This window comes from Conger conger, chromosome 1 (assembly GCF_963514075.1).
Source record: "Conger conger chromosome 1, fConCon1.1, whole genome shotgun sequence".
NCBI classification, from domain to species: domain Eukaryota; kingdom Metazoa; phylum Chordata; class Actinopteri; order Anguilliformes; family Congridae; genus Conger; species Conger conger.
In genome coordinates this window covers 81,900,370-81,928,072 of record NC_083760.1, presented here as the reverse complement: position 1 = coordinate 81,928,072, position 27,703 = coordinate 81,900,370, and the positions used below count along the sequence as shown (strand labels likewise).

The 27,703-nt window shown below is 39.1% G+C and overlaps 2 protein-coding genes across 6 annotated transcripts; one reads left to right on the top strand and one right to left on the bottom strand.

Moving 5' to 3' along the window:
- Positions 1–520: 520 nt before the first annotated feature.
- LOC133126443 (myelin-associated glycoprotein-like) lies at positions 521–9,806 on the bottom strand. Of its 3 annotated transcripts, none has more exons than XM_061238697.1 (9): positions 9,735–9,806; positions 8,307–8,380; positions 6,737–7,102; positions 5,475–5,765; positions 4,979–5,236; positions 4,292–4,379; positions 4,127–4,207; positions 2,993–3,059; positions 521–1,183 (listed from the first exon to the last, which is right to left on the bottom strand). In XM_061238697.1, the coding sequence occupies exons 1-9, from the start codon at positions 9,758–9,760 to the stop codon at positions 1,130–1,132; spliced, it is 1,305 nt and encodes a 434-aa protein (XP_061094681.1). In that variant the 5' UTR covers positions 9,761–9,806; the 3' UTR covers positions 521–1,129. The 3 variants fall into 3 exon arrangements, with proteins under 3 accessions (XP_061094681.1, XP_061094689.1, XP_061094697.1); XM_061238705.1 differs by having other exon boundaries at positions 521–1,180; XM_061238713.1 differs by having other exon boundaries at positions 4,127–4,201.
- A 2,528-nt stretch (positions 9,807–12,334) lies between these two features.
- Positions 12,335–21,554, top strand: LOC133126493 (myeloid cell surface antigen CD33-like). 3 transcript variants are annotated; one of them, XM_061238791.1, is made up of 15 exons: positions 12,346–12,446; positions 13,318–13,370; positions 14,176–14,243; positions 14,898–15,272; positions 15,452–15,748; positions 15,916–16,015; positions 18,002–18,040; positions 18,367–18,399; positions 19,095–19,139; positions 19,237–19,263; positions 19,432–19,467; positions 19,571–19,639; positions 20,123–20,177; positions 20,638–20,671; positions 21,042–21,554. In XM_061238791.1, the coding sequence occupies exons 2-14, from the start codon at positions 13,363–13,365 to the stop codon at positions 20,641–20,643; spliced, it is 1,158 nt and encodes a 385-aa protein (XP_061094775.1). In that variant the 5' UTR covers positions 12,346–12,446; positions 13,318–13,362; the 3' UTR covers positions 20,644–20,671; positions 21,042–21,554. The 3 variants fall into 3 exon arrangements, with proteins under 3 accessions (XP_061094767.1, XP_061094775.1, XP_061094759.1); XM_061238775.1 differs by lacking the exon at positions 20,638–20,671 and having other exon boundaries at positions 12,353–12,446; XM_061238783.1 differs by lacking the exons at positions 13,318–13,370; positions 20,638–20,671 and having other exon boundaries at positions 12,335–12,446.
- The last annotated feature ends 6,149 nt before the right edge of the window (positions 21,555–27,703 follow it).

The window sequence follows — 27,703 nt, the reverse complement described above, 5'->3', positions numbered from 1 at the left end:
TAAAAACTTGAACCCTTGTAGAATAATCCGATAACTGTCCAAGTACCAAAACCAAGGTTGGCAGCTTGAACACCCAGAATACTAAAATAATGAAACACAAGTGCAATTAATACTTATACACATAGCATACATGGCTAATTATTACAGTGAGGTAGGCAGGGAAAGGTGCAGCCTGAAGAGATGAGTCTTCAGTCTGCGCTTGAAAGTGGTCAAAGACTCTGCTGCTCTGACCTCCACAGGAAGATCATTCCACCACCGTGGGGTCATTCCACCAACCTTCCAGCTGCCAGTCAACCACCTCCTGAGCTAATGTCAGTCAGTGAATAACCTAATTTGTAAAAGGGATTGAGTGTGTTTTTGTGATAAATATTTGGCACTTGTATGATGTGCCTATCATATGTATGTCCTACAAAAAATGTAAGAGAGTGTGATAATTGTGTCAGGATTTTATAAATAAAGCAAAATATTTAAATGTTTGTTTCAGTGAAGTCACAGGATTAAGTGGAAATACAGCACCATGCATTTATTATTTTTTATTATGAGTAAAGGCATATTGGCATACATTTGAAAATTATAGGAAAAAGCAGAATCATCTGCACCAATATAACTGAGCACTTTATTAGGAACACCTGTACACCTACTTATTCATGCGAATATCTAGTCAGCCGATCGTGTGGCAGCAGTGCAATGCGTAAAATCATGCAATTACAGGTTGGGGGAAAAAAATGTGATCTCAGTGATTTTGTCCATGGCATGACTTTTGGTGCCAGACAGGCTGGTTTGAGGTTTTCTGTATCTGCTGATCTCCTGGGATTTTCAGGCACAACAGTCTTTAGAGTTTAATCAGAATGGTATCAAAAAACAAAAAACATCCAGTGAGTGGCAGTTCTGCAAACTGTATTTGTATAGTGTTCTTAATAAAGTGCCCAGTGAGTGTATTTTGGATGGCATTTTTGTTTTGCTCATTTTGTGATCAACATTCACATTGGAATTACATATAACACTGTTCTGCATTAGAAAAAATATTCTGTGCTTCCAATAAACAGCCTGAACTGTAAGGATGAATGGTATCTGTTGGAAATTGACTAGCCATTTTTAGGGGAACGTCCTCTTGAGTAGCTGTTTCAATCTAATTGCTGGCATCTTCGACACATGAATATACATCATTGTCCTCTCCAATCTCCTGGACAGAGAACAAAAATTAGATTCCACATATTTACAAAATTGAAATGAGTGAACTTAGTTATATTTTAGGCATTTTAGGAATCTTTTACTGGTATGGTATCAGGTTAACAGCATTTTGTAGAATAAAACGTACCATTCTCTTTGAATGGTCCTTCTTAAGATTTGCATTACGCATAATGAACTAGGCATATGGTGTGTTATGTCAGCGGAGATGCAGCAACTGGCATTGCCATGACATACGAAAAGATACGAAATGTGTTTATTTGACATGTGCATTTATGAATAGCTATATAGTGCTTATGTGTGACACTTGTGCTGCCTATGAAGGGCTTACATATGATGGACCAATCCTAAAAATTGTGACTAAATATATGCGTTGTAGAAAAGAATCCAAGACTTCAAGACTTTAAACATTTTGAACTGCAGCAACCAAACAAATTAAGCTAAAGTCGAGATAATTTACTGCATAATAGAATCTAATAGTTTTTCTAATAGTGTAGGAAAAATTCACAGAACAAGATGTTCTGGCCCCATATTAAGACAATCAATCATAATTCTATAATCAATGTATCACATGTATGCTGCCTATTTACTCATATAATCAATATATAATCCAATGAACCTATATCATTCATTACAGATGAGCTTATGGAAACACAAGAAACCACCATTAATCAAATGTTAAAGTACGATTAAGTATGCCTATATATTTTCAAACTGATTAACTGCTAATTTGTGCTAGAAGTATAGTGACCCATGTGTAACCTGAATTGAATAAAATAATGTGTATGCTTAAGAAAAGTTGGAAAGTACCGAATAACACCATGTTTTGCATGATTCCCTTTTTATGATTCCTCTTTGTTAGAAAACTGCTTGCTGAGGGTGGGCTATCAATGTCAAGGACAGTTCACGTATGAGCCGTGCAGGAAGGGGAGTCTTCTGTGGTGGGGGTGGGCTAACTTTGGCAAAGACAGTTTGCAGAACTGCTGTATGCCTGTACAATGCGATAAGAACATTTATTTTTAAATATATGCAAATTGATGCAAAATGTCATTTATTTTTGATGAGAACACATTTGTGGAGGGCAGTTGGTATGCCTGTACGATGAGATAAGAGCAATTGCTTTCTTAAGATCAAGCTGACAAAACAAACGCCATGTTTAAAGAAAACAGTTATTTTTCGAAAATAGGCATACGAAGCGAAATTATCATTTGGGCGATTGCCACAATGATGAATCATTGGGGCAGGACAAAGAACAGCTGGTATTTCTGAGGATGAGTTATGTTGAAAGAAGTGTATAAAATGTGTGTGAAACCAACAATCGAGGTCCACTTCTGCAGAACTGGTCCGGCTTTGTGCACTTGTGCTAATAAAGTCTGATTTTTCTGAAGAGCTTGCTGCCGTGGTGTCTTTTCCCTTGTGAGGTTGCTTTGCTACAAATTAGAGATTGGACTTAGAATTCTTTTGTTTCCTAGACATGACAATAGTTGTTTGTCGTGCCTGCTGTACTTCTAAGTGCTAGACTCAGCTGGCAGCATGTCAACTACTCTGACAAGATGGCAGCTCCAACAGCCAGGTTTGTAGGCCCTGATAAAGCGTAGTCCTAGACTAAATTAAATCTTGAATTAAGATTCTCCAAGCAAAACTCAACTTGGTCCAGGACTAAGCTTAATCTGTGTCTGTGAAACTGGCCCCAAGTTTGCTCTTTCACTGTTTTAGGCCGACACTGCCCTTCCGCCAGTGTGCTACAGAGTGTCAGTAATGCATAATGTAATGGGACCTGAGTCAGCGCACCATTTATACATACCTCAATGTTACTGTATATCTGTTCATTGTTAACATAAAATCCACTATCGATGCTTTTTTCCTCCTTTCTAAGAAGAAAAAAAGAATATTTAGTTCCTATTCAATTCAATTTCCTTTTACATTTAAAGGGGACCATGAGTTTAAAAATCATTGTGACGCTCAAGTTCTATGATACAGATAAGATGTAGTATATGCCAGCACTTTCCAGACCTATCCTGGGGCACCCTCAGCCACATCCAGATATGGAAGTATTCCACATCAAGCTCACCTGATACCACAAATCAAGCTCTGGGTCCCCGAGGAGAGGGAACCACTGCATTCACATCCCCGTCCCTAGCTGATGCCTTAAGCCAGATTTTTTTTTGTAGTAAAATCAGTGATTATTTATAAACATGTAAAGAGCAGTAGTTAGGGGCTGTGCCCAGGCACACAATCAGCCACATCAGCTATTATGATAGAGGTAAGCGCACATCCAACGCATTTAGGGTAGGTGCTTGGTAAAAACACAAAGATTCTTCACATCACTGGGCAACAAGCAACTCCTGCAACCCGGCTGTGCCAGTTTCATGAGGAGTGCAGTCTTCCTATACGGCCACTGCTCAGTTCAGCTGCAGTGAACCACCAAGCAAAAAGATATACATACATACAGATGTCAGCCATATTTCTGCCTGGTTTATATTTAGCGAACAGAAGCACCAGAGGGAGGAAAACCTCTCCCTTCCTCTGGGTCATTTCATGCATGCATGCATGACTAAATAAAGCATTCTGCTTGACTGATAGGACTGTGCATTGGGCTCATATGATATAATCAGTTGTATCACAGGGTAAAACATTTTGGGCCTAGTGGAAAAACATTTTCATGTTAACACTCTCTTTAATTTTATTTTTTTCATATGACAGGCTCGTATGAGTGAACAAACGCTCGTCAGAAAACTCCTAAATGACCACAGAAATATGATGAACCCCGCCGGTTTGGGAATAAACACGCCTTCATGAAAATTGTGAATTAGCATAACTGATACCCTAAAAATGCCATATAAGGCTCAGCATGGCATGTCATTTGACCGGAAATCATTCATAAAAATAAGAAATAACTTCAGATGTGGAAAAAAGTTATCTGATGTGGAAAGAATACCTTGCAGTCATGTTGTAGGAAGGCTCTTCTATAGTTGTGTCTGCTTCATCCTTTCCAGTTACAGGTAGGTCATGACTGTTCCTGACAGACAACATTATATAAAAATTTTAATGTTAAATTTTGATTACAAGTTACAAAGAACAGCAAAGGAAGCATACACTTTACCTTTCTCTTCTCACTAAGCGCACCAAAATAACCAGGGCTGCTACCAGCAGCACAGAAACCACAGTGATTGAAGTGTACTGGAATTTATCTGCAAACAGAGACATATAAAAACAGATTTTCTGTTTTCCTTACAGTGCAATGACATTACCATGACAGAGCAGTGGTTCCCAGCCTTGGTTCTGGGGATGTCCTGTGAATGCTGGTTTTTGTTCCAACCAGAGTTGCAACCCCAGTCATTTTTTTTAAATGACTCATGTTTGGAGGGATTATTTACCCTCTTAAGCCATGTTATGTCAGAAATGCTATGCATGGCATTAAGAACACAGATCATATGTTCACATTGTGCTATATTGCAAACAATTACATTAAAAAAAGTTATAAAAAGGTGAATCAATGGGCTCCTAAATCGGTTGTCCAACACCTGTTCAGTTCATTCATATTTTTAAAAATGTATTAACACGATGAGGGTTTGGCTCATTATCATTTGCTACTTCATTGAATTCTTCACTATCTACCACTTAGTTTAAAGTAGGGAATTCACCAGGCCGACCGTGGGCTGGGCACAGCGTGGGCTGAGCGTGCAGTCTGCCGGGTGTATGCATATCATCAGCTCTGTTCAGCCCTTGCTAGGAGTTGGGTCCCGATTCTAAAATTGTGAAACTAAAGGGACAGAGGATGGTGGCCTACCACTCTGGGGTGGAAAGAAGGTCGCGCTGGAGCTTCCCTGTGAGTTGCTGGCTTGGCAGGTGACCTCTGTGAGCCTCTGGGTGCTCAGCAACATGCCCAGTGTGATGGAGCCGTGTCTCTCAGTCCTGCTGCTAGCATTGGTCCCCCTTGGAATCAGCCATGCGATCTCAGAGGCTGGTTCTGAGGCCACGGTGCACAAGCAGGCCACCCCCGTGGTCTTTGCAATACAGGCCGACCCCTCCCTGATTTCTGGGGGATCTGGAAGAATCAGAAGAAAATATTTAACAGGGGATCCCCTTGTGCCTCCTTCTTCAGGGCCCTAGATTTCAGTTTTGCAATGCCTGATCTAAATCTATTCTCAGATAAAAAGTAACAAGCATATACAGTAGCAGTCAGTTTGAAATTGTTGAAAAGGGAACAGTTTCAAGAAAAGAGGAATTCCTTTCACACAGTTTTGATTTCCTATAATACTGTGTTGGGAAAAAAAAAAACTCACATTTCACATGAAAAATGTCAGACTGCTGAAAAGATGTAACATGTTGATACTGTGCTGTGCAGACCAGATGCCTGCCGTGGTCAGAGGGTGTGGCAGTGAAGGTTAGGTTTGAGGTCACTCTCCATTGGCCATTGGGCAGCGCCTCTGATTGGACGATGGGTGTTCCGGTGTGGCTCCAGACGAGGTGAGGAAGGTCAGTGGGGCAGGAGTGAGACGCAGTGCAGGTGGCAGTCACAGCTTCACCTGCTTTCACCTCCCTGCTCACACTCAGCATGGGGGTGGCTGGAGCGTCTGCAGCCGAGTGAAAACAAGTATCTGATCAACGGTCGTCTGTAGGTCACAAGTTACTTATGAATAATTGTAATCAACAAGTTGAGCTTTCACGTCTCAAGAGAATAAAACCATAAATGCCCATGGCTGGTCTGAAACATTCATTGAGGGTTTCAAAACTATACAAACCTACACAGAACTGTTGAAGCTTTACAATAATTTAACCGCCAGGATCATATCAGGTCTAATCACAGTATATAACAATGATGTTAAAAAGAACACACATAGAGCAACCTTGATCCCTCCCAGCCTTGATCCTGGGCATCTTGTGTGCATGAAGCTTTTCGGTCCAATGGCAGACTTTTAACAAGCTTTTTCTTAATTAGGTGCTTTTCATGTCTAAAGGAATGAAGGATGACGTCTTAGGCCAGAATAAGTATGAAATAGCTAAGCATTCCAATAACAGCCTGATGTTCATGTTGTGCCTATTATGATATTTAGCAATTTTTTCAATTGCATAAAAGAGGTATTATTTAACTGATCAAATTAAAGACAGGTGAATCAATAGGCTCCTATTAAGTGTGGACACATGGCCAATAACACTAACAATTAGGTAGATAATGAAGAAATCAAGGCAAAGTAATGATAATAAGCCAAATCTGCCCTGTGAACATGAACTGAAACGTGTTGAATAACCTGATTAACCTATTGAATCACCTAATTTGATCAGTTTAAAAATGTTATTCCCGTTTTTATGTCATTGTTTGCAATAAAGCACAATAAGTACAATATGAACATAGGATTTTATCTTCATGCCATATGTAGCTATTTCTGGCATAGTACGATCTTGTTGAAAGCCTGAAACCTATTTAACTGATCAAATTTAAAACATTTTCATCAGTTTAAAAAATACTTTTTGGAAATTCCGAAAAGTGGTTCCCCAGGACCCGGGTTGGGAACCACTGACTGAGAGAACATTTCTTTGAACTTACTTTGGACATCAATGGAGACCACATTATCTTTGTAAGAGTACTTGTCAAAGTCATGAATCTCTATCCTAAAAATAAACTGCCCATTGTCCTTTTCTTCCAGGTGATTAATTCTCAATGAGCAGTTCTTTCTTGCAAGATCTCCAACCAAGTTTGTCCGGCCCCTAAATTTCTCCATTACTTTGGAGGGGTCAGGGTGGTAAATGAGATGGTCTTGATTTGATGTTTGCCATATTCCTGTCAGGTCTGAAAGATTCCTTTCAGGGTCTGGGTAATTGAACTTGCAGGGAATCACAACACAAGACCCATTCAGTGCTGATACTGTTTGTGGCACTTCTGCAGTCCATGAAGTGGTGTGAACATTTAGCACTAAAAAGAAAACACAACGATCATGTGACATGTTGAAAGGTTGAAGATCCTATGCATGAATAGTTCCCAACCCTGCTTCTGGAGATCTACCATCCCCAAAGCTTAATAAAGTGCACCTTATTCAACAGCTAGAGACTGCGTCTCTATTTTTTTAACTGAACATTGGAATACATTGGGCCTCACTGGAAAATTTTTCATATTCTTATTGTAAATTTCTTCAGAACTTCCGAAAACTGCCCTAAATTACGTTGTCCGTTATAAAACAGTATATATGGTACTGTAGGTGGGTTCAGATGGATAGATGGCCAATGGGATTACTGTAACAATATGGTGGACCGTTGATAAACTTTCTCTAATTTTTTCTAAACTGGGAATTATGCAATGCAGTTACTGAATCTTGATTCATATTTGGTCTGCAATGCCTAGTTTGAAAAGTTTGATCCGGGTTCTGTGAGGCAGTTTAACTGCGGTGACATGCACTGCAAGCCTCTTCGCAGAAAATGAATGGAATGTGTTGTTTACGTGATTTGTATGACAGGTCAGGACCGCTAGTAAATTTTTCTCCTACATCAGAAAAAGATTCTGAATACAAGAAAATTGGTACACCAAGTTCTCTTAAATCACTCATAAGAGAAATTTAAGAACAAACATTCAACACTGTTGGTGGAATCATGGAATTCAAATTTTGCACAACTGTAGTGAATCATCAGAGTTGGGTCTATAAGTCTACCATCAGTACACAATGCCATTTTACTGATGAAGGCATCATAACAAAATGTTTCAATCTTTTAGCATCATCGTCACTGAAAATGTTGATATTGGATCTATCCTGAATGTGCACTGACTGAGGCATGCCTAGGTGTGTTTTGCAATGCTAGAATTCCAAAGAACATCAACATGTTAATTACTTTACCTTTAATGGCACTTTCATTTGCAACATGTAGTCCTTTGTTTGCCCAAAATATATGTCAGAACATTGTATGTTTGGGCTTCAAAATCACAGGGCATGTCACACTGATTTATTAATCCCTACCTTTTCCATCTTCAATGTTGACTTCAACACTCTCCATACAATAAAATTGTTTCTGTCTCCCAGGTGAAATATGGTGTGTCTTCTTTAAGACTAATATTCTTCAGAAGTCTTGCTTGTTATTTGTTGTTGTTAATGTAGAGAATGTGAGGGATTTTAGTCCGTTTCTCTTACCTTTTAAGCACAGGAAGAGAATTAACAGGTATTCAAGCTGTTCTTCGGGTCCCATCTGTTTCTGACCACGCAACCTATAGGCCACATAAAACACTTTTTTGTAAGACCAGTATTTTATTTTATTTTTTACAGTAGTAGCATTGCTGCATAGAACCAATGAAACCTATTTATTTATTTTTAAAATGTATTCATGTCCAAAGATCCATGAGGCTAGGATAAGTTGACATTAGTGATAATCACTAAAATGTAAAAAAAAACATTTCTAATATAATTTAAAAATCTCCATTCAGCCTGCTATTTTACTGCTATTTGCACTGACAAAAACATGCTTTGGGCCAGTAAATCCAACAAACACCATATTCATGTAAGAAAATACTATTTCCATGCTTTTACTTATAAATGTGTCACCCTTTATTTAATTTGTTATTTTTCATAGGTTATCTGTCTTCAAATCAATAAGTATATTTGGTCCATTATACCCAGTAATATTTACAACATTTTTCTGTTATGAGTTAAGAGTTAGCACCACCCACTTTCCCAGAGTACTGTATGGCACAGTGAGAGTGGGAAGAAGATGATGAAATAAATGTTGAATCAGGCCTATGTGACTTACTAACAGGCCAAGTGTTACAGTAGTTTATTGTGTTTAGCTACAGCCTTTATGTACAGTGCATAGTTTTTCAGGTTAGTAGTGTGATTTAAATGGTAAATGCTTCTCATTCACACACTCACACACCAACAGCGATTGGCTGCCATGAAAGGCACCAACCAACTCATCAGGAGCATGATGCTTTTATCCAAAGCGACTTACAGATGATTAGATTAAGCAGGTTTTATATTGTTTAGTTAAATATTGCTGGCTCTATACAACATAGTAAATATGAATTGTCAACAGACAATAATTGTGTAAACTTTACTTATTGACTCTGTGAATGTTAAGGTTTACAGAGTAAGTGAAGTTAAATTTACTCGGAAATATAATGTACACAAATAATATACAAATTATTACAAACCTTTACATAACATTTCTAATTTTTTTTATTGACATACTTCAAGTATTTAAAACATTCATGAAACAATATATAAATATTTCCCACTCAAATGAACAACATTGTCTAACTCTATATTTCATGAACAGAACTGCTAAAAGCTACCACATTAACCAAAAGTGGTCACAGATTATTTGTGAACCAAAAAATAATCAATAATAATTGTTATTCAAAAGCAAATAATAGCTTTATTATCCTGACAAATGATTTCAGAAATGGGTGCTGCTGTGTTCTAAAGTCAATCAAATCACAAGAAGCCAATCAAATTCTGTTAACAATTACAATTACAATTTTCAGAACCAAAGAGGACATTTACATTTATAACGTGCTTCTAAGGCCTTTCATTTTAAATGGTTGCTTAATTACCCAAAATACTTACAGATATTCTTGCTGAGCGTTTCTCATTTGTTCTACTTGTTATTCTCTCTCAGCGAAATAAATAGGAAATATCATTTCTTCTTCTGAGTTCCTGTTTCATTTCCAATGTGATGTATTTATATAAATATCTTAGATTACTTCCCAGTTATTTCAAATCAGTTTGCTCTTTGTCCTGAATAATACAATATGTTCATTTTCATTTCTAAAGTTCCCAGACGAATTTAAATCACACAGTATCAGAGAAAGTAAATTAGCATTCAAATTTGGATTCAACAAACGTATTGATTCAATGCATACTTATCGATTCTGAAAATGGAATGAATTCAATGGAGAGTGGCAGATAGAGTGCTGTATGTATTGTTGTAGTCAATGCAAAATATACATTAATTCATTCACTATCCTAACCCGCTTATCCTGAACAGGGTCGCAGGGGGGCTGGAGCCTATCCCAGCATAAATTGGGCAAAGGCAGGAATACACCCTGGACAGGTCGCCAGTCCATCGCAGGGCACACACACCATTCACTCACACACTCACACCTACGGGCAATTTAGACTCTCCAATCAGCCTAACCTGCATGTCTTTGGACTGTGGGAGGAAAACGGAGTACCCGGAGGAAACCCACGCAGACACGGGGAGAACATGCAAACTCCGCACAGAGAGGCCCCAGCCGACAGGGATTCGAACCCAGGACCTCTTTGCTGTGAGGCGACAGTGCTACCCACTGCACCATCTGTGCCACCCAAAATATACATTTTAGAAAAAATTTGAAATGGTAAGTCAACACAGAAAGTAAATCCCTTCACTTTATTTCACATCAGTGATCTCAATGGCATGATTACAGTATTCAAATGATTTGCATTTATTTGCATATGCATTTACACTAATAAAAAGCACAAGAGCTGTAATCAAACTATAGGTTGCATTGCTTGAATTTAAAAAATACAGACCAGATGCCTCAATATCCTAGCAGTGTTCACGCTTCAGGCCTTTGAATGTCACTGTATACAAGTGAAGCATTTGGCAGTGAAAAAGATTCCATGAAATCAGAAGTACAGCCAGGGTTGTACCTGCAACCCTAAAATGGAGAGTCGAAAGTTCTTGTACGCTCTTTCAAGTGCACTACTTTTAATGTGATAGCTGTGAATATTTAGATTTGTGTTTATTGTCATTTTCTATCTATGTATGTAACATTGTTTTGTCATACAGTACAACTCACAACAGTAGTTCTCACAACAACACCTGTGGATCCTCAAACCAAGTTTGGTTCAGGCAGTTCAGTTTGTGTCCTCAATAAAGACGGGGTTACAAAAGCCTCTGTTGTCGGCCACAGTGGCAGGCTGAAGGACGTAGCCAACTGGACTCAGGAGCGCCTTGGTTCTGCTGCAGACCTTCCTGGACCTCACAATCTTTCTGTCATCCGTGGGCTTGGACAGGGAGTCTTTCAACTTGATCCGGTCTTCTTTGCACTGGAAATAGACCCATTGAGAAGTGGACCCGCCGTTTCCCATGCTGAACCTGTTCAGTGCTGAGGTGGCACCAAGTGGTTGTGGGAAATCTTGGACATGGAGATGAACAAGAATGTGTGGTTGGGAATTCCAAATTGGGGAGAAAATGGGGGAAAGAAAACATTATTATTATAATTTTTCTGAATCAAGGCCAGCCTTTTACTGTTTTTTATTCATTTCAATAGAATTGGCAGTAACTGTATTTTTCATCTTTTTTTGAGTCAAATTCATTTTTACAATACACAATTAAACCTTTTTTCATGAGCAGAAATGCTTATTGCCAAAACACAAACTGCACAATGTACTACACTCAAATATACTCCATTTGCCTTTTCTTCAGTCCCATGCACATTCTACTACTAGTTGAACACAGAGGAAGCTACAAACCAAGCAATGTCTTACCTGAGTGAGGTTCCTTCTGTAGAACAGAGCGATGTTTCACCTGAGTGTGTGCTAGGTACAGTGAGGTTCCTCCTGCTCATCTAGGTTCACTGCAGACGAGTCCACCATTTTATACCCATTCAGAGCTCAGAGGAAAAGGTGTGAATAGCCCTTTAGGGTCCATTCAGATTGATCACAATGGGATTCATGTAAAATGTTGTTCATGTGTAATGATTAGTATGGAGGATATCCTTGAATGGTATTCAATGGGCTACTGGCCTGACTGATTGAATTAGTTCCCTCATTGATCTACAAGTGCCACAAAACCTCAAAACTGAACTAATTAAAACAAACCAAAAAACAATGGTCATTGAAAAACTTTTTTAATACTCAGAATGGATGATTACATGAATTAAAAATGACTTGTATATTACAAATTCCTGGGTTTAAAATAAAGCTTGCAGGTAGAAAATAAATAATAATATTTTATTTAAATTAAATACTGCAACAATTTGTGTAGATTTCATTTTCATAATGTAGCTTGGTTTTAAGTCCTCAGCACCACAGCTTGTTTTAGGTTGAGTTTGCACGAGAGGGGATAAAGATACAGCATCTGTTGGTTTTGTGGAAAGGAAAGGCTTTTTCACAACCGACTAAATATCTGGGTGGGGTTTTCTTCATGCAAATAAGGATAAGAAAAACAGTCAGGTTATGACTATTGTGTATTGCAGTCAGTTCCAAAGCCAGTTCCGTTGTTATTGGAAGACATATCTTGTCCAGGTCTGTTCATGATACACAGTGAAATAGGACGCATCTGAAAAGAAGGTAAGAATATTCCCTCGGCTTGTGCGGTTACAGTCAAACACATGTGGGGATCAAAGCTGCTGGCCTGGATTCAATCACTATTTTTCCTTAACTACTAAATTATGGAACTGTGGGGAGTGTATGATTTTTCTCTTGGTTTAGCATCACATGTATAATGAATAGTGGACCTCAATTTATTTAAAGATAAGTATATATGCAGTGTAGTAACATGGGGCAAAACCAGATGTTTCCTGCATCTAAACACACTTTATTGTGGTGATGTTTTTACATACAGTACATTTTCTCAGTTCCTTAAAAATATTTCATTTTTCCTCAAGTACATATTTCCTTATATACTTTTATATGTTTGAGGTTTGGTGATATTTTGACAAGGCAGACAACCCAATCATGTTAGGAAATTGGTTGTGTTACATAATTCTGTCGGTTTCTGACCTGTTTTTTCCTTTCACTGACTCATTAGTTTGTTTTGCGGTATCATAATTATACATTTTAAATAGTTTTGATACCTAAAATTAAATTATCACCAATTATTAATGTGTAAATGGCCACTTGTTTGTGAGTTGATTCAATCTTCATGACTTGATATATTTATCTAATTTGGGTTCTGATTACTTTTAAAAATATATATATATGCAAGTAAACTTTTACTATTACAGTATTTGCCAGATAATAAAGAAGGAAAATTAAAGAAGTGGAGAAGGAGCAGCACTCACTAAATAAATATACAGTATGAGAAAAAGATACAGTAAAAGTAAGGTCGCCACAGTGATTATGCAGCTTAGACTAATTGAAGGCTGTAAATTAGCCACGATTATGCTTGTGTGAGTGAATGGTGTGTGTGCACCCTGTGATGGACTGGTGACCTGTCCAGGGTGTGTTCCTGCCTCTCCAGCACCCCCCGCAACCCTGACGAGGAATGAGCAGGTGAGATAACGGATAGATGGATACATAAATAAAGGAAACAGTGGTTCAGACAGTCTTGTTCCACCTCTTTAATGCCAATATGTCACTTGAAAGCTAGATGTTTTCAGATTAACATTTTGACTAGTTACCCTTTGTCAGAACCTTTTAGCTTTTTTTCTATCTGAAGTAAATGGATAACAATCATGTGACTGTAGCTACGGTAAAGCTTTTCTATGAAGAACTATGTTAAGATAATGAAGGAAGAGGTTGTATTACCTTTATGTTTGCGTAACGAGACAGAACGCTGGTCGAAGGCTAGTCCTTATCACAAAATTGTATAAGAACAATTCTGTTCCCAATGTCCATAAAGCAGACGCTGCGTGATTTACATCATTGCACAATCACTTACAATATCAGACATAATGCACAGCACAGTAGATTATTGAAATTGACTGTACATTTGTGTGAGGTTCAAATTTTGGCCCAGGCCTTTTTGTGTGGAGCTTGTATTTTCATATTTTTTCAGCCCTTATTCCCTCTACCAACCTTATCCCTCTCCTAGTCTCCCTCTTTCTCCAATGCAATTTACTAGTGGAGGGCACATTTTGGGAGGAGTTGAGAAGGGAGGTGGAGTGGTGAGGCAATCCAGACCACGATCATATAAACCTTGTTTTCAATACAGATTTTGTGTCTGACTTCAAATGTGTGTTATTATAGCTACTTACATTACTTTGAATAGATATCTGGATGTGCAGAGGCCGTCATTTATGATATATTTCCAGCCACTTTACAGTCACTTTAATATTTCTTTGTGATGTTTTTGTAGTGTCTTCACCCACCTCAGAAACATGGATACTCAAGCAAGACTGTGGGTGTTCTGCCTGTACCTGCAAGGTAGCTCTCCTACAGTGCCTTTCCCACCTTCATTGTATTTAGGATTTCAAAACCTCAAATTGTCATCCACTATCCAACAGTTTGTGCCACCCAACCTGGTTAATAATAGAGGTAGAATTGGCCCTGATGTCACCTAGCAGGAAGAAACAGATAGGGGCTCAACCAATCATGAACTACCTTGCTAGTAACCCATGGAACACTGCTGATGGTGTTTGGTGGATACTTCTGAGCCGTACTTCCAAAATTGCCAGGAAGACAAAAGGTATCCGCCAATCACTATCTATTTGTTGTTAACACCTATTATGACCCAGGCACTAAGCCCATCAGTAGCAGGATTTTGAGTGTAGAGGTGAGCCTAGCCTAGTCCTCTGTATCTGTGTGTGCATATGCCAACATACGTATGTGGACGTGAGAAGCAAAAAGACATCAATAATCACCAGTCACTTGGGTGACTCTGTCCCATACCCAAAAATATGAGGGTTAGGCCAGCACTGTGTCTTTAAGCTGGTGTAAGTTTCTTTCTATGGCATAAGTAACATCATCGCCGTCTTTTCACTGTTTAATTAACCTTACTATTGCACCAGCTGAAAAAAGGCAACAACACATCCAGGATGTTGCCTGTTTTAATAATACTACTGCCACCCCTTCCCTTAGCTCTCTGTGCTCCAGGAATCTCTGACGAGTGGGAGGCTGACATCGTTCCCAAGTTAAAAGCTATGACTGATTCTTGTGTGGTGATACCATGTGTTTTTAAGTACCCTGGGACACAAAAGTCTGAAGACCAACTGAGGGCTATATGGTACAAAAAAAAGGATACAAAAGCATTAATCTATGATGAAGATCAGTCAAAGGTGGACAACGCATATAAACGTCGCACAAAGCTATTGGGAAAACTCGGAAAATTAAACTGTTCCTTGGAGATTGACGACATCAAGAGCTACGACAACGAGGAGTTTTGCTTCAGGACTGAAATTCCTGACTTCGACCAATACTCCTTCAAACAAAGCTGTGTGCTAATTTCCACATTTGGTATGTGCAGCTGTTGCCCTCAATATTATAGCAAACACGTTATGTACTTGTAGTGTGCATTGTCTTTGTGTAGCACAATGTAAAATGTATCATCATTACAAATTGATCGCATTGTCCAAAATCGTAGCTACAGTATCTATCCAAGTGTTGGAGTGAACCTTTTGGCTGCTGTTTTTCAGAGGATGCGAGCAAACCAAAACTGAGTCACCACCAAGAACCTGTCGAGGGGAGCCCCTTCACGGTTACCTGCTCTGTCATTCACACCTGTCCCTCGCACTTTCCCACACTCACCTGGAGCCACGGCACCCAGGACAAAATCATCACCGAGCACAAAGACATGGGCCACGGACAGTGGGAGAGCCAGTCGATCCTCACGTTCATCCCAACGCAGGAGGACGACCATGGTGAAGTGTCCTGCACAGTGACATACTATGGAAGAGACCCCATGAAGGAGGCCATCAAACTCAATATGAAACGTAAGCCAAGCTCTAAACGCTGCACACTGCAATTGATCCCAAAATGTACCAGGCAGAAGGCTCGATTATAAAACTGATCCACCGTGGCAATGTTTTGCTATAGGACTTTTTGGGTCACGTCATGTATTTCACAACAATTTATAGAAATATATTGCAATATATTTCAGGTAAATTCAGCATGCTCTACATCATCATCCCTGTAACAGCTGCAGTGGGGACTGCAGTAGTCTTTGGGGCACTTTGCATTTTGATGAGAAAGAAATACAAGTAAGTCACTTTGAGCATTGCTTATATGCTACAGTTGTGTTCAAATAAATAGCAGTGCGTTAAAAAAAGTGAATGAAGTGCAACTATTTTTTAGTTCCATATTTCAATTGTAGTAGAAACATTACACATTCAATTTTTATCAAGTCCACTTTATTCTTTTAAAGGAAGCAAAGGAAAGGAATATTTATCTGTTCAACAAAAAGAGTTGGATTTTTCTCTTCCAACTCAAACATTACCGTATCAACTGAAGATTTAACTTCACTTTAAATTACTGAACTAATATTTAGTTGCATAAACATTGTTTTTGATAACTGCTGTGCATCTGTGTTGCATCAAGTGAACAAATCCCAGCCCAAGATGAATGAACAGTTCCTGTGAATTTTTGGGTTTTGCTTCAGAAACTGCATTTTTAATGTCACCCTACAAGTTTTCAATGGGGTTGAGGTCGAGGGATTGAGCTGGCCACTCCATTAACTCAATCCTTTTTGTCTGGAACCAAGATATTCCTCGCTTACTTGTGTTTTTGGTTCGTTGTCTTGTTGAGACAGTTCCTCTTCGGCATATGGCATTCGGCATAACATAATCTCTTCAAGTATTTTGATGTATTCAAACTGATCCATGATCCCTGGTATACAAACACAACACCGTAGTATGAAAAACATCCCCATACCATGATTTTTGCGCCACCATGCTTCACTGTCTTCACAGTGTACTGTGGCTTGAATTCAGTACCCGAGGGTCGTCTGACATAGGAACAATTTTACTCTCATCAGTCCACAGAATGTTACGCCATTTCTCTTTGGGCCAATCGATGTGTTCCTTGGCAAATTTTAATCGATTCTGGACATGCCGTTTTTTCAACAATGTTACTTTACAGGGGCTTCTTGCTGATAGCTTAGCTTCAATCTAACGTCTTCTGACTGTAAAAGCGCTTCCAGGTAATTGTAGATCATCTTTGATCTTTCTGGAGCTGATGAATGGCTGAATCTTTGCCATTCTGACTATTCTTTGATCCATTTTAATAGTAGTTGCTCGTTTTCTTCCATGTGTTTCAGGTTTTTGTTGCCTTTTTAAAGCATTTGAGATCATTTTAGCGGAGCATCCTATAATTTGCTGCACTTCTTTATACGTCTTCCCCTCTCCAATCAACTTTTTAATCAAATGACGTTGTTCCTCCAAACTATGTTTGGAACAGCCCATTTTACTTAGCAATTCAGAAGGAAATATATTTTATAACAATGTGTGAAACATTTGCTTCCCTTCTTCCTTAAGAAAGGACAATTAATGACACCTGCTTTTTCACAGAATGAATTAATTGACTAATTCAACTCCACACTGCTATTATTTTGAACAAAACCCTTTCAATGAATGAGTCAATTACTCAGAGTTAGCATGCATGTCATGACAGTTGGGTCTGTTGTTTTTATATTACACTACTTCATCAACAAGTAAATAATTTGCCATGCAGAAATATCACTACTACTAATAACAGTGGTTACTGATGTTGTACTGCTATTTTTTTTTCAACAAGACTGTAGATGGAAATTTGTGTGGGTGTTCTTGCATGTCTGGTTGACTTACAATAGCTATATTCTATATTTGATCTTTATCTGATCAGTCTACCTGATCTCAAGCATTTACAAACTTCACACTTGATCTACTGTATGTCATTGTAGACATTGATTGTGTAGTAGCAAAAGCTGTGCTTTTTATTTATTTCTCTGTCACCCCTCACTAAAACAAACTTATAGAACTACATGTATGTACACTAATACACCAGAAGCTCAGAACACTGAGGATCACTCAATACAGGAACCTGTAGTTTTACTACTGCATATGACATTACTTCATGATAATGATACACAATAAAACTTAATAAATTGTTAAATAAATTCTAACAGTGTCATATGAACTCTAATAATATTTACGTAAGTTCATAGGGACAATATTATTTTCTTCATTCACACGGCTGTTATTCTTCCCTAGGAATCGCATTGAGGCTCTTCAGAGAGGTGGTGACCATGGGCAAGTACTGCACAGCACAATGCCTGGGATTCAGTCCGAAGCTATGACTAAGCTAAAATTATTAGTTTTTCTTCATAAACACAAGTATGCTTTTGTTTTCTTGTTAGTATAACAAATATAAATTTAATACGGGCCAATGGCTAATGAAGCATAGACCATGGGTGGACAAGATACGATTTTTTCACCATTAGGGTGTTGTCTGGGGTCACCACATTCAATGCCAAAAGAATAAGGAACACCACAAGCTTACATGAAGATGAAGCCACTGCAGTTATTCAATTACATACATGTCACAATTCTGTCTATCATCTGTCATTTGTCACCAGGCTGTGGAACAGACTTTCACGATTGACACGCCGGTAAGAAAGCATTCTGCTCTCAGTATGCTGTGGTAATTGTTTTCCATGTTACACAAATAACGGGCGGCCTGTAGCGTAGTGGTTGAGGTAAATGACTGGGACACCAAGGTCGGTGGTTCTAATCCCACAATAGTCACAATAAAATCCGCACAGCCGTTGGGCCCTTGAGCAAGGCCCTTAACCCTGCATTGCTCCAGGGGAGGATTGTCTCCTGCTTAGTCTAATAAACTGTACGTTGCTCTGGATAAGAGTGTTTGCCAAATGCCATTAATGTAATGTAAAAATATTTTCTTGAATATAGCAAATGCAACATACAAAAATAACAAGTGTGCTCTCATTGCAGCTACAGCGCAATTATGGCTGTGAAAGTAAATACTTTTTTCAAATTATAAGCTTGATTGATCTGTAAACAAATGGATACATTTTCCCATTACATATTCTATTTAAATATTTCACTGGGTTGATTTCTTAAACCTTGGAGAAAAATCTTGTCTTTAAACCAGTGGAGTAATTAAAGAGATATTTCACTTTTAGTTTTTGTTATACAAGAATTCAGTTGTAGTGTATGCCATAATTCTAAATGCAATGTAAATATTATTGAATCAAAATTAATACACACTCACTGAATAAGTGAGTGAATAAGTATTTATGAATTAAAATTGTAGTCATATTCATATAATGTTTTAATCTCACAGAAGACACCCTGGTGATTATCACGATGGAGCATCACGTCCTGAAAGGTCAGTCATAGTTTTTAAATGTTTATTATTATTAAGGGAAATTTACAGTGGCCCAAGAATCATCATCTAAATATTTCTGTTCCTCTTTTTGTAAAAGGCGATCTATTTGGAGTAGATTTTCTCGGTAAGTTACCAGAGTCCTTCTGCCATCATTCAGTTGTTCTTCAAGTTATTTTAACATCACAACTCAGTTTACAGAGTAAGTTTTCATGAAAATGAATGTCATTAACATTGTAGTTATAGTCTTATTTTGTCCTGCCCTTACACACACATGTATTGTCTGTGCTCACAGGAGACCACATGGGAACAATGCTGATGTTGGTTACAGGTACATATTTGATGTTGATTCTATGCTATATAGTTTTCTATAATGACTTTCAGTACCAGCTAAGAAACTGTGATCTGAAAAAAGAAATCCTGCACCCACACAGGGTTAATAATGAGGTCACATCGGTTGGAGGCGCACATTTCTCGAAACCCCGCTGCCCATCTCCTAAAAGGTAATTATTTTGTTGTAGTAGTGAAAGATGTTTCAGTTCACGTGTATATACTTTTTTTTAAAATAAATTTGGCACCCAATTTGGTGTTGAGCATCTTCAATTCGAAACATCTGCAACCACAGGTGCATTCATCATGCAAACCCCTCTGCCGATTTGGGAGAGTGTAGACATCTACTGTCACCAGCTGCTTCTTCTCACACTGCAGACTACAGCTAGGCTGGTATAGAGTAGAGTCGGGGGAAGACCTTTCATATGCAGCTTTTCCACACAGTTCACAGGAACCTGAGCGACCAGCGGGGGTCACTCGCTAGCTATGAAATGCAGATCCAATTAAATCTGAGGCGTTGTTGGGCATCCAACAAATGTATGGGCAGCGCAAGGAGCAATGTATGGGCAGTGCAAGAACATTTTTACATTACATTACACTATTGGCACTTGGCAGACGCTCATGATGAAACATGTTTTGCTCTTCTTTTGATGCAGTAACCCAAGGTCTTCATGTGGTGCCAACTCTGGAAACAACTATAGTAACAATAGTGTAAGTATGTTATACATGGTTTTCACCTGTTGTAGACTAATTGGGTCTGAAGCAGTTACCTGAGGGTCCTGACAGGTGTGGAGATCTGGACCAAAGGGGTTCTCAAACCTTTTCACTGCAACTACTTCAATACAACTTATAATTTTTTTCTGATTTATCTAACTCCCATTATAGCATACAAATTCCATTTCAGCATGCAGTAACTATTTATGAAATTACCAACTTACATGGAAAGACTTAAGATATTTAAACTCTCAGAGGACCCCATAGTTTGTGCATGGTAAAGGGCCTAGATAGGGTGATGGTCTGTTCTCATCATTATGCATTCTTCACTATGCATTCTTCATCTTCTTCATTTTTGGACAAAATACTACTTGGAGGTATATAAATAGTCATGATCTATTTGAATTGGATCAATATGAAACGTGGGTATTTCCTAAAATGGACATGTTTATTACAGATTTAATTTCAATGGAAATAATGCATGCATACTGGTATGTATTTTTGCAATTGTAAAAGCTATACTTCAACACCTAAACACTGAATATTGTATTTGCAAATGATGGTATTACTGTGCAAGTACACAGTAGTTGCAAGGTATTGCCTACTCTAGTGACAGTACATCACTTAATATAAAATTGATCCCAATTCAAAGGACTTCTTCAGGAACCATCCTCCTGGTATAATACTCTGGACTGTTACAAAATATAGCAACTAAAAACTGAAGCATGAAGTTCAGCACTTTCAGGAATGTGCAATTTCCTAATGCTCACACTACTGTTGACAAGTCTATATCTTGGGAGCAAGTACCCCAGAGCTTGAGGTTGGCATATTAATTTTATATTTCCTTGAAAACATTTTCAGAATGATAACTGCGCCGATGCCAGCATATATGGAAATGTGTAGCTGATGCCAGCACATATGGTCAAGATACAATGGAAGAGGTCACCAGACAATCGCTGTTCCCTTACCAATTTTTCTCTGGTCTTTCTCCAGTCATTTTATTTGTGGATCATTCTTTCTCAAAAGGTACAGTACATCAATATGTATGAAAAAACATGGGTATCTTAGCTTCTGTTGAACTGATCAGAGCATAATTATATGATCCAGAAACAACACTAACCTTCTGGGTTTAGTTCAAATTTAAAGCTATTGAAAAAGTAGCACCGTTTCAGTTCATATATTACTCTCATTTAACACATTCCATGGCTGTAAATAACTTCCAAGAGTGAACATTTATGTAATTTTAGCACAATATTTCATGTGACGATATTGCATGTGTGCATCCAACATACCCATGTACTGTGTATACTAATATACTGTACCTATATACCATGTATTTTTGTGAATGACAAATAAAGAATTGCCACCACAGAAGGTTCCCTGCAGATTCCCTTTTGTTATATATCCCTCATTTTATTGGAGAATGTCATTCAATCAGGCAGGGGATGAGAAGAGCCAAGGCTGCAAGGAGTGGCTGCCAGGCATCCCAAAAGATGAGGCAGCCTGCTGGCAAGCTGAAACATTCACTGAAGACAGATAAGAGCAGAAACATTTACTGAAGACATATAAGAGCAGAAACATTCACTGAAGACAAATAAGAGCAGAAACATTCACTGAAGACAGATAAGAGCAGAAACATTCACTGAAGACAGATAAGAGCAGAAACATTTACTGAAGACAGGAAAGAACAGTGACATTCACTGAAGACAGGAAAGAACAGTGACATTCACTGAAGACAGGAAAGAACTGTAACATTCACTGAAGACAGATAGGAGCAGAAACATTCACTGAAGACAGATAAGAGCAGAAACATTTACTGAAGACATATAAGAGCAGAAACATTCACTGAAGACAGATAAGAGCAGAAACATTCACTGAAGACAGATAAGACCAGAAACATTCAATGAAGACATATAAGAGCAGAAACATTTACTGAAGACAGGAAAGAACAGTGACATTCACTGAAGACAGGAAAGAACAGTGACATTCACTGAAGACAGGAAAGAACATTCACTGAAGACAGATAGGAGCAGAAACATTCACTGAAGACAGATAAGAGCAGAAACATTTACTGAAGACATATAAGAGCAGAAACATTTACTGAAGACAGGAAGAACTGTAACATTCACTGAAGACAGATAAGAGCAGAAACATTTACTGAAGACAGAAAAGAGCAGAAACATTTACTGAAGACATAAAAGAACAGTGACATTCACTGAAGACAGGAAAGAACTCTAACATTCACTGAAGACAGAATAGAATTGACTATTTTGGTCCCATAAATATGATCCACAGCTTCTCCTTAAAAATTAGGTGCAGCTTTGCTGATTCTTCCTTCAGCAAGAACAGTGGCGCAAGGGCACTACGGAGGATATTTTAAGTATAATGCCCATTGTGTACTAAAAATGTACTAAATAGTATGCAGTACGCTTAGTCACACATACTTTGAGGACACAGTAGTAGTAGCAGCCAACGATCCAGAGCCTGCATTTGCATAGGGGAATTCAATGTCATGCACTCTTGCTTATCAAAAACAGCAGATGGCTCAAATCTGCTTCATGGTATTTCATTTTGAGGCATCCCTTGGGTGCAAAGTGTGAATGAAAGATAATCATAGCATGCAAATATATCAAGTAATTTACCTCGAATCTTAAACAGTGTTACTGTAACAGTACTATTTTGATCGAGTTGCCATGTCTATTTGAATGAGATGACTGACATTTGTTTAATTTTTAAATGAAAATAAAGATCATAAGGTATGATAACTCCAAATATCTTCGAATTGTATGTCATAGCTAAATAATGGTCATTCATCATCATGATGATTTTGGCCTTGAAAACCCCACACAGAATTGGATATATAATTGTCAAGCTGCTTCAAAGGGATGCTCTTTGTATACTATAATTTAAAACAACTCACTCATTTCCAGCAGGGGCAGCCTGTAGCGTAGTGGTTAAGGTAAATGACTGGGAGACACAAGGTCGGTGGTTCTAATCCCGGTGTAGCCACAATAAGATCCGCACAGCTGTTGGGCCCTTGAGCAAGGCCCTTAACCCTGCATTGCTCCAGGGGAGGATTGTCTCCTGCTTAGTCTAATCAACTGTACGTCGCTCTGGATAAGAGCGTCTGCCAAATGCCAATAATATAATGTCATGTAATTACCTGGAGCGTGGAGGACGTTTCCCAAATGGCGAGGCCGCTGTGCATGTGACTGGTGGTGGTCTCTCCACCTTGGACATTCCAGATGAAAGTAGGAGGATGTGAGGGGCAAGTGGCAGTAAGAGCTGACCCTTCCACAAACCTCCTCTGGTAGGGGTGTCATAACAGGCTGTTACGTTCCACGTATGTATGTCTGTCTGTTTCCCCCCCTTAAACTCTACAGATGAAGCCATCAACCATTTCCATTCGCTGTCCCTGCTGTCCATCATCATTGCCCTGGTCCCGCCTCCACCAATCACATCCCTCTGCTTATATAAACTGTGTTGGCTGCCCTATAGGGGGCGATGCTTGACTTGGCTATTCATTCACTTGATAACCCTGTTGTGTGCATGTGTGTTCCTCCGTTCTCCTACTCCTGTGAATGTGGTTGTCCGTGTGTAGGCCCTGGGGCAGGTAAGACAGAGGCCTCTATACACTGTTGCTGCACGTAGGGTGAACCATTGTTTAGACACCTTAGGAAAGGGGTGATTGCCACCTATGTACTTTTGATTATAGAGTAGAGATATATTATTTTGTTCAGTGAACAGTTAGTATGTATTTTGTTTTTAGCTCTCTTTGGTTTTGTTAATTTAATTGATTTGGCAACACCCAGATCCCTTGGCCTCGTACCCCATGTGTCTTTGTCTTGTGAGTTTTTGTTTGAAAACTGTAAATAGCACCGCCACTGTAAATTTTTGTAAATACACTTATTGCACCTCAAACCTGGTTTGTTCGATCATTTTCACTCCAATAGCACTCAAATACATCCTCCCGGTCATTTTTATTTCATTATAATTTTGTTGCGTATTCCCTCCTACCCCTGGATGCCTGAGAACGTAACACAGGCATGCTTGGAGAGGTTACACAAACAAAGAGGAGGGTGAGAGGCACGCACACACTTGTGTATATGCGCCAGTGCAGGTGTAAGGTGAGATATACTTTCTTGAAGCCCGTGGGTTAATTTGTCCTCTGCACTTGACCCATTCAAGTTACACTGGGGAAACTGCAGGAGCGCACCTAACCTAACATGCCTGTCTCTGATACCGCTTTCAGACAGACAAGGTTCTGAACGCGCCGGCTGGTTCAAAATTAGGTTTGGGAACCGGAACCGGCACAGAGCCTTGCCGGTGTGAAATGCCTATCTGTAAGAGTGTCTACTAAGTGACTGGAATGTACATAAGATGCTTAATTGGTGAAAAGCAAAATCAATCATGAATCATCAGCAAGTGTACTGTATCTTCATTGCATAGTAGAGTATATAGTAATGTCTTAAATCAAGCTTGGATTTGATGAAAATTAGGAATTAAGAAAATACTGGAAAATACTTTATATATGAAAACTATGCATTACTGCAAATATCTGGAACAAAATTAATTTGTCTACAAACTTTGTTCCAGATATTTGCAGGTTAACTTTTGCCAGAAGGCATGTTCAATACTCAGAATGTCTCAGTAGATATGGAGATTGGGGATGAAGCAGTGTTAGATAAATTACATCAACTAAAGGCAAATAAGGCAGCAGGCCCTGATAGCATACACTCAGTGTACTCAAAGAGTTAAGTGAGATCATCTTCAAACTACTGGCAAGTATTTAGAAACTGAAGAAATACAAACCGAAGAAATTGTGCTTATCTCTCGAAAATAATAACATCCTAATGGATAGCCATGTTTTTTTCAAGGGAAGTAAAAGTAGACTTTCAATTAGTATACTAGTAGTATGCTATCCAGGGATAGAAAAAAAGCATACTTTAAATACTAAAATACCATTATTTTAGTATTGTATATGAGATTTAGTATAATTATTCCCTTTACCTTTAAAAAGTTAATTTCAAGCATACTTCAATTATAAAAAGTATAAGCACACTTGAAACACAAATTATTTATTTCCTTGGGTAACACAGAATGTGTAACAATGATGTACTGTGTAGGTACATGGTGAGTACTGTTGGAGGCACTAATATGCCCTAATATGGACAGCAGAACATAGAGCTTGAAGGTGGACACAGTTATTTTTGTGCTTTTTAGCAGCCAACGATCCAGAGTCTGCATTTGCATAGGGAAATTCAATGCAATGCTCTCTTGCTTATCAGTAACAGCAGATGGCTCAAATCTGCTCCATAGTATTTCATTTTGAGGTATTTTGTTCCCACGGATGGTGCAGTGGGTAGCACTGCCGCCTCACAGCAAGGAGGTCCTGGGTTCGAATCTGGCTTCTCTGTGCAGAGTTTGCATGTTCTCCCCGTGTCTGCGTGGGTTTCCTCCGGGTACTCCGGTTTCCTCCCACAGTCCAAAGACATGCAGGTTAGGCTGATTGGAGAGTCTAAATTGCCCATAGGTATCAGTGTGTGAGTGAATGGTGTGTGTGCCCTGCGATGGACTGGTGACCTGTCCAGGGTGTATTCCTGCCTTTCGCCCAATGTATGCTGGGATAGGCTCCAGCCCCCCTGCGACCCTGTTCAGGATAAGCGGGCTAAGATAATGGATGGATGGATGGATGGTATTTTGTTCCTTGGGTGGGGTGCATTACAAGTTGGTGACTCAAATGTGAATGTAAGATAATCATAGCATCCAAATATATCAAGTAATTTTCCAGTACTATTTTGATTTAGTTGCCATGTCTATTTGAATGAGATGACTGACATTTGTGTCAAGAAAATAAAAATACTATTAGATAACTCCAAATATTTGTATGTCATGGCTAAATAAAGGTAATTCGTCATTATGATGATTTTGGCCTCAAAAACCCCACTCAGAATTGAGTATATAATTGTCAAGCTGCTTCAAAGGGATGCTTTTTGGATACTATAATTTAAACCAACTCACTAATGGTCTGCACTTTTGTAAATCACTCTGTATAAGAGTGTCTACTAAGTGACTGGAATGTACATAAGATGGTTAATTGGTGAAAAGCAAAATCAATCATGAATCATCAGCAAGTGTACTGTATCTTCATTGCATAGTACAGTATATAGTAATGTTTTAAATCAAGCTTGGATTTTAGGAAAGTTAGGAATTAAGAAAATACTAATCTGGTCACAGGCATAAAGGCTGCATAGGAATTATATGATTATTTATATTTATTTATATGTGCAAACTATGCATTACTGGAAACAAAATACATTTGTCTACCAATTTTGTTCCTGATATTTGCAGGTTAACTTTTGCCAGAAGGCATGTTCAATACTCAGAATGTCTCAGCAGACATAGAGGTAGGGGATAAAGTTGTGCTGGATAAATGACATCAACTTAAGTCTGGTTTGAGTTTTGGTCTTTGATTACATTACATTACATTACATTACATTATTGGCATTTGGCAGACGCTCTTATCCAGAGCGACGTACAAGAAAGTGCATACCCATAACCAGGGATAAGTTCGCTGAAAGCTGAGAACAAATAAACAAACAAACAGAGCAAATGTGACCAAAGTGAACTATCCATACACTGCTTACCTAGCCAACTAAAAATACCGATACACAAAGCACATCACAGAGACAACAATTAAGGTTCACAGGGAGGTAGGGAGGGACAGGGAGAGGTGCTGCTTGAAGAGGTGTGTCTTCAGCTTGCGCTTGAAGGTGGGGAGAGATTCTACAGTTCTGACCTCAATGGGGAGTTTGTTCCACCACCGTGGAGCCAGAACAGACAGTAGTCGTGAGAGTGAGGTGGAGGTTCGGAGAGGGGGAGGTGCCAAGCGGCCTGTGGAGGCTGAACGAAGAGGTCTGGCAGGGGTGTAGGGTCTGATGATTTTTTGTAGATAAGCTGGGGAAGACCCTTTAACTGCTTGGAAGGCTAGCACCAATGTTTTGAATTTGATGCGAGCCATGACAGGCAGCCAGTGGAGGGAAATAAGCAGGGGGGTGACGTGTGAGTATTTGGGAAGGTTGAAGACCAGACGAGCTGCTGCATTCTGGATGAGTTGGAGGGGTCTGATGGCGGACACTGGGAGGCCAGCCAAGAGGGAATTGCAGTAGTCCAGACGGGACAGAACCATCGCTTGGACCAGGAGCTGGGTCGAGTAGGGGGTGAGAAAGGGGCGGATTCTCCGTATGTTGTATAGGAAGAACCTGCAAGACCGGGTCACCGCTGCAATGTTCTCGGAAAGGGACAGTCTGCTGTCCATCACCACGCCGAGGTTCCTTGCACTGGGTGACGGTGTGAGTGTGGTATCCCCAAGGGAAATGGAGAGATCCAGATGGGGAGAGGTTTTAGCAGGGATGAACATCATTTCAGTCTTGCCTGGGTTGAGCTTTAGATGGTGGTTGTCCATCCAGCTCTGGATGTCCCTCAGGCAAGCAGAGATACGGGCCGAAACCTGCGTATCAGAC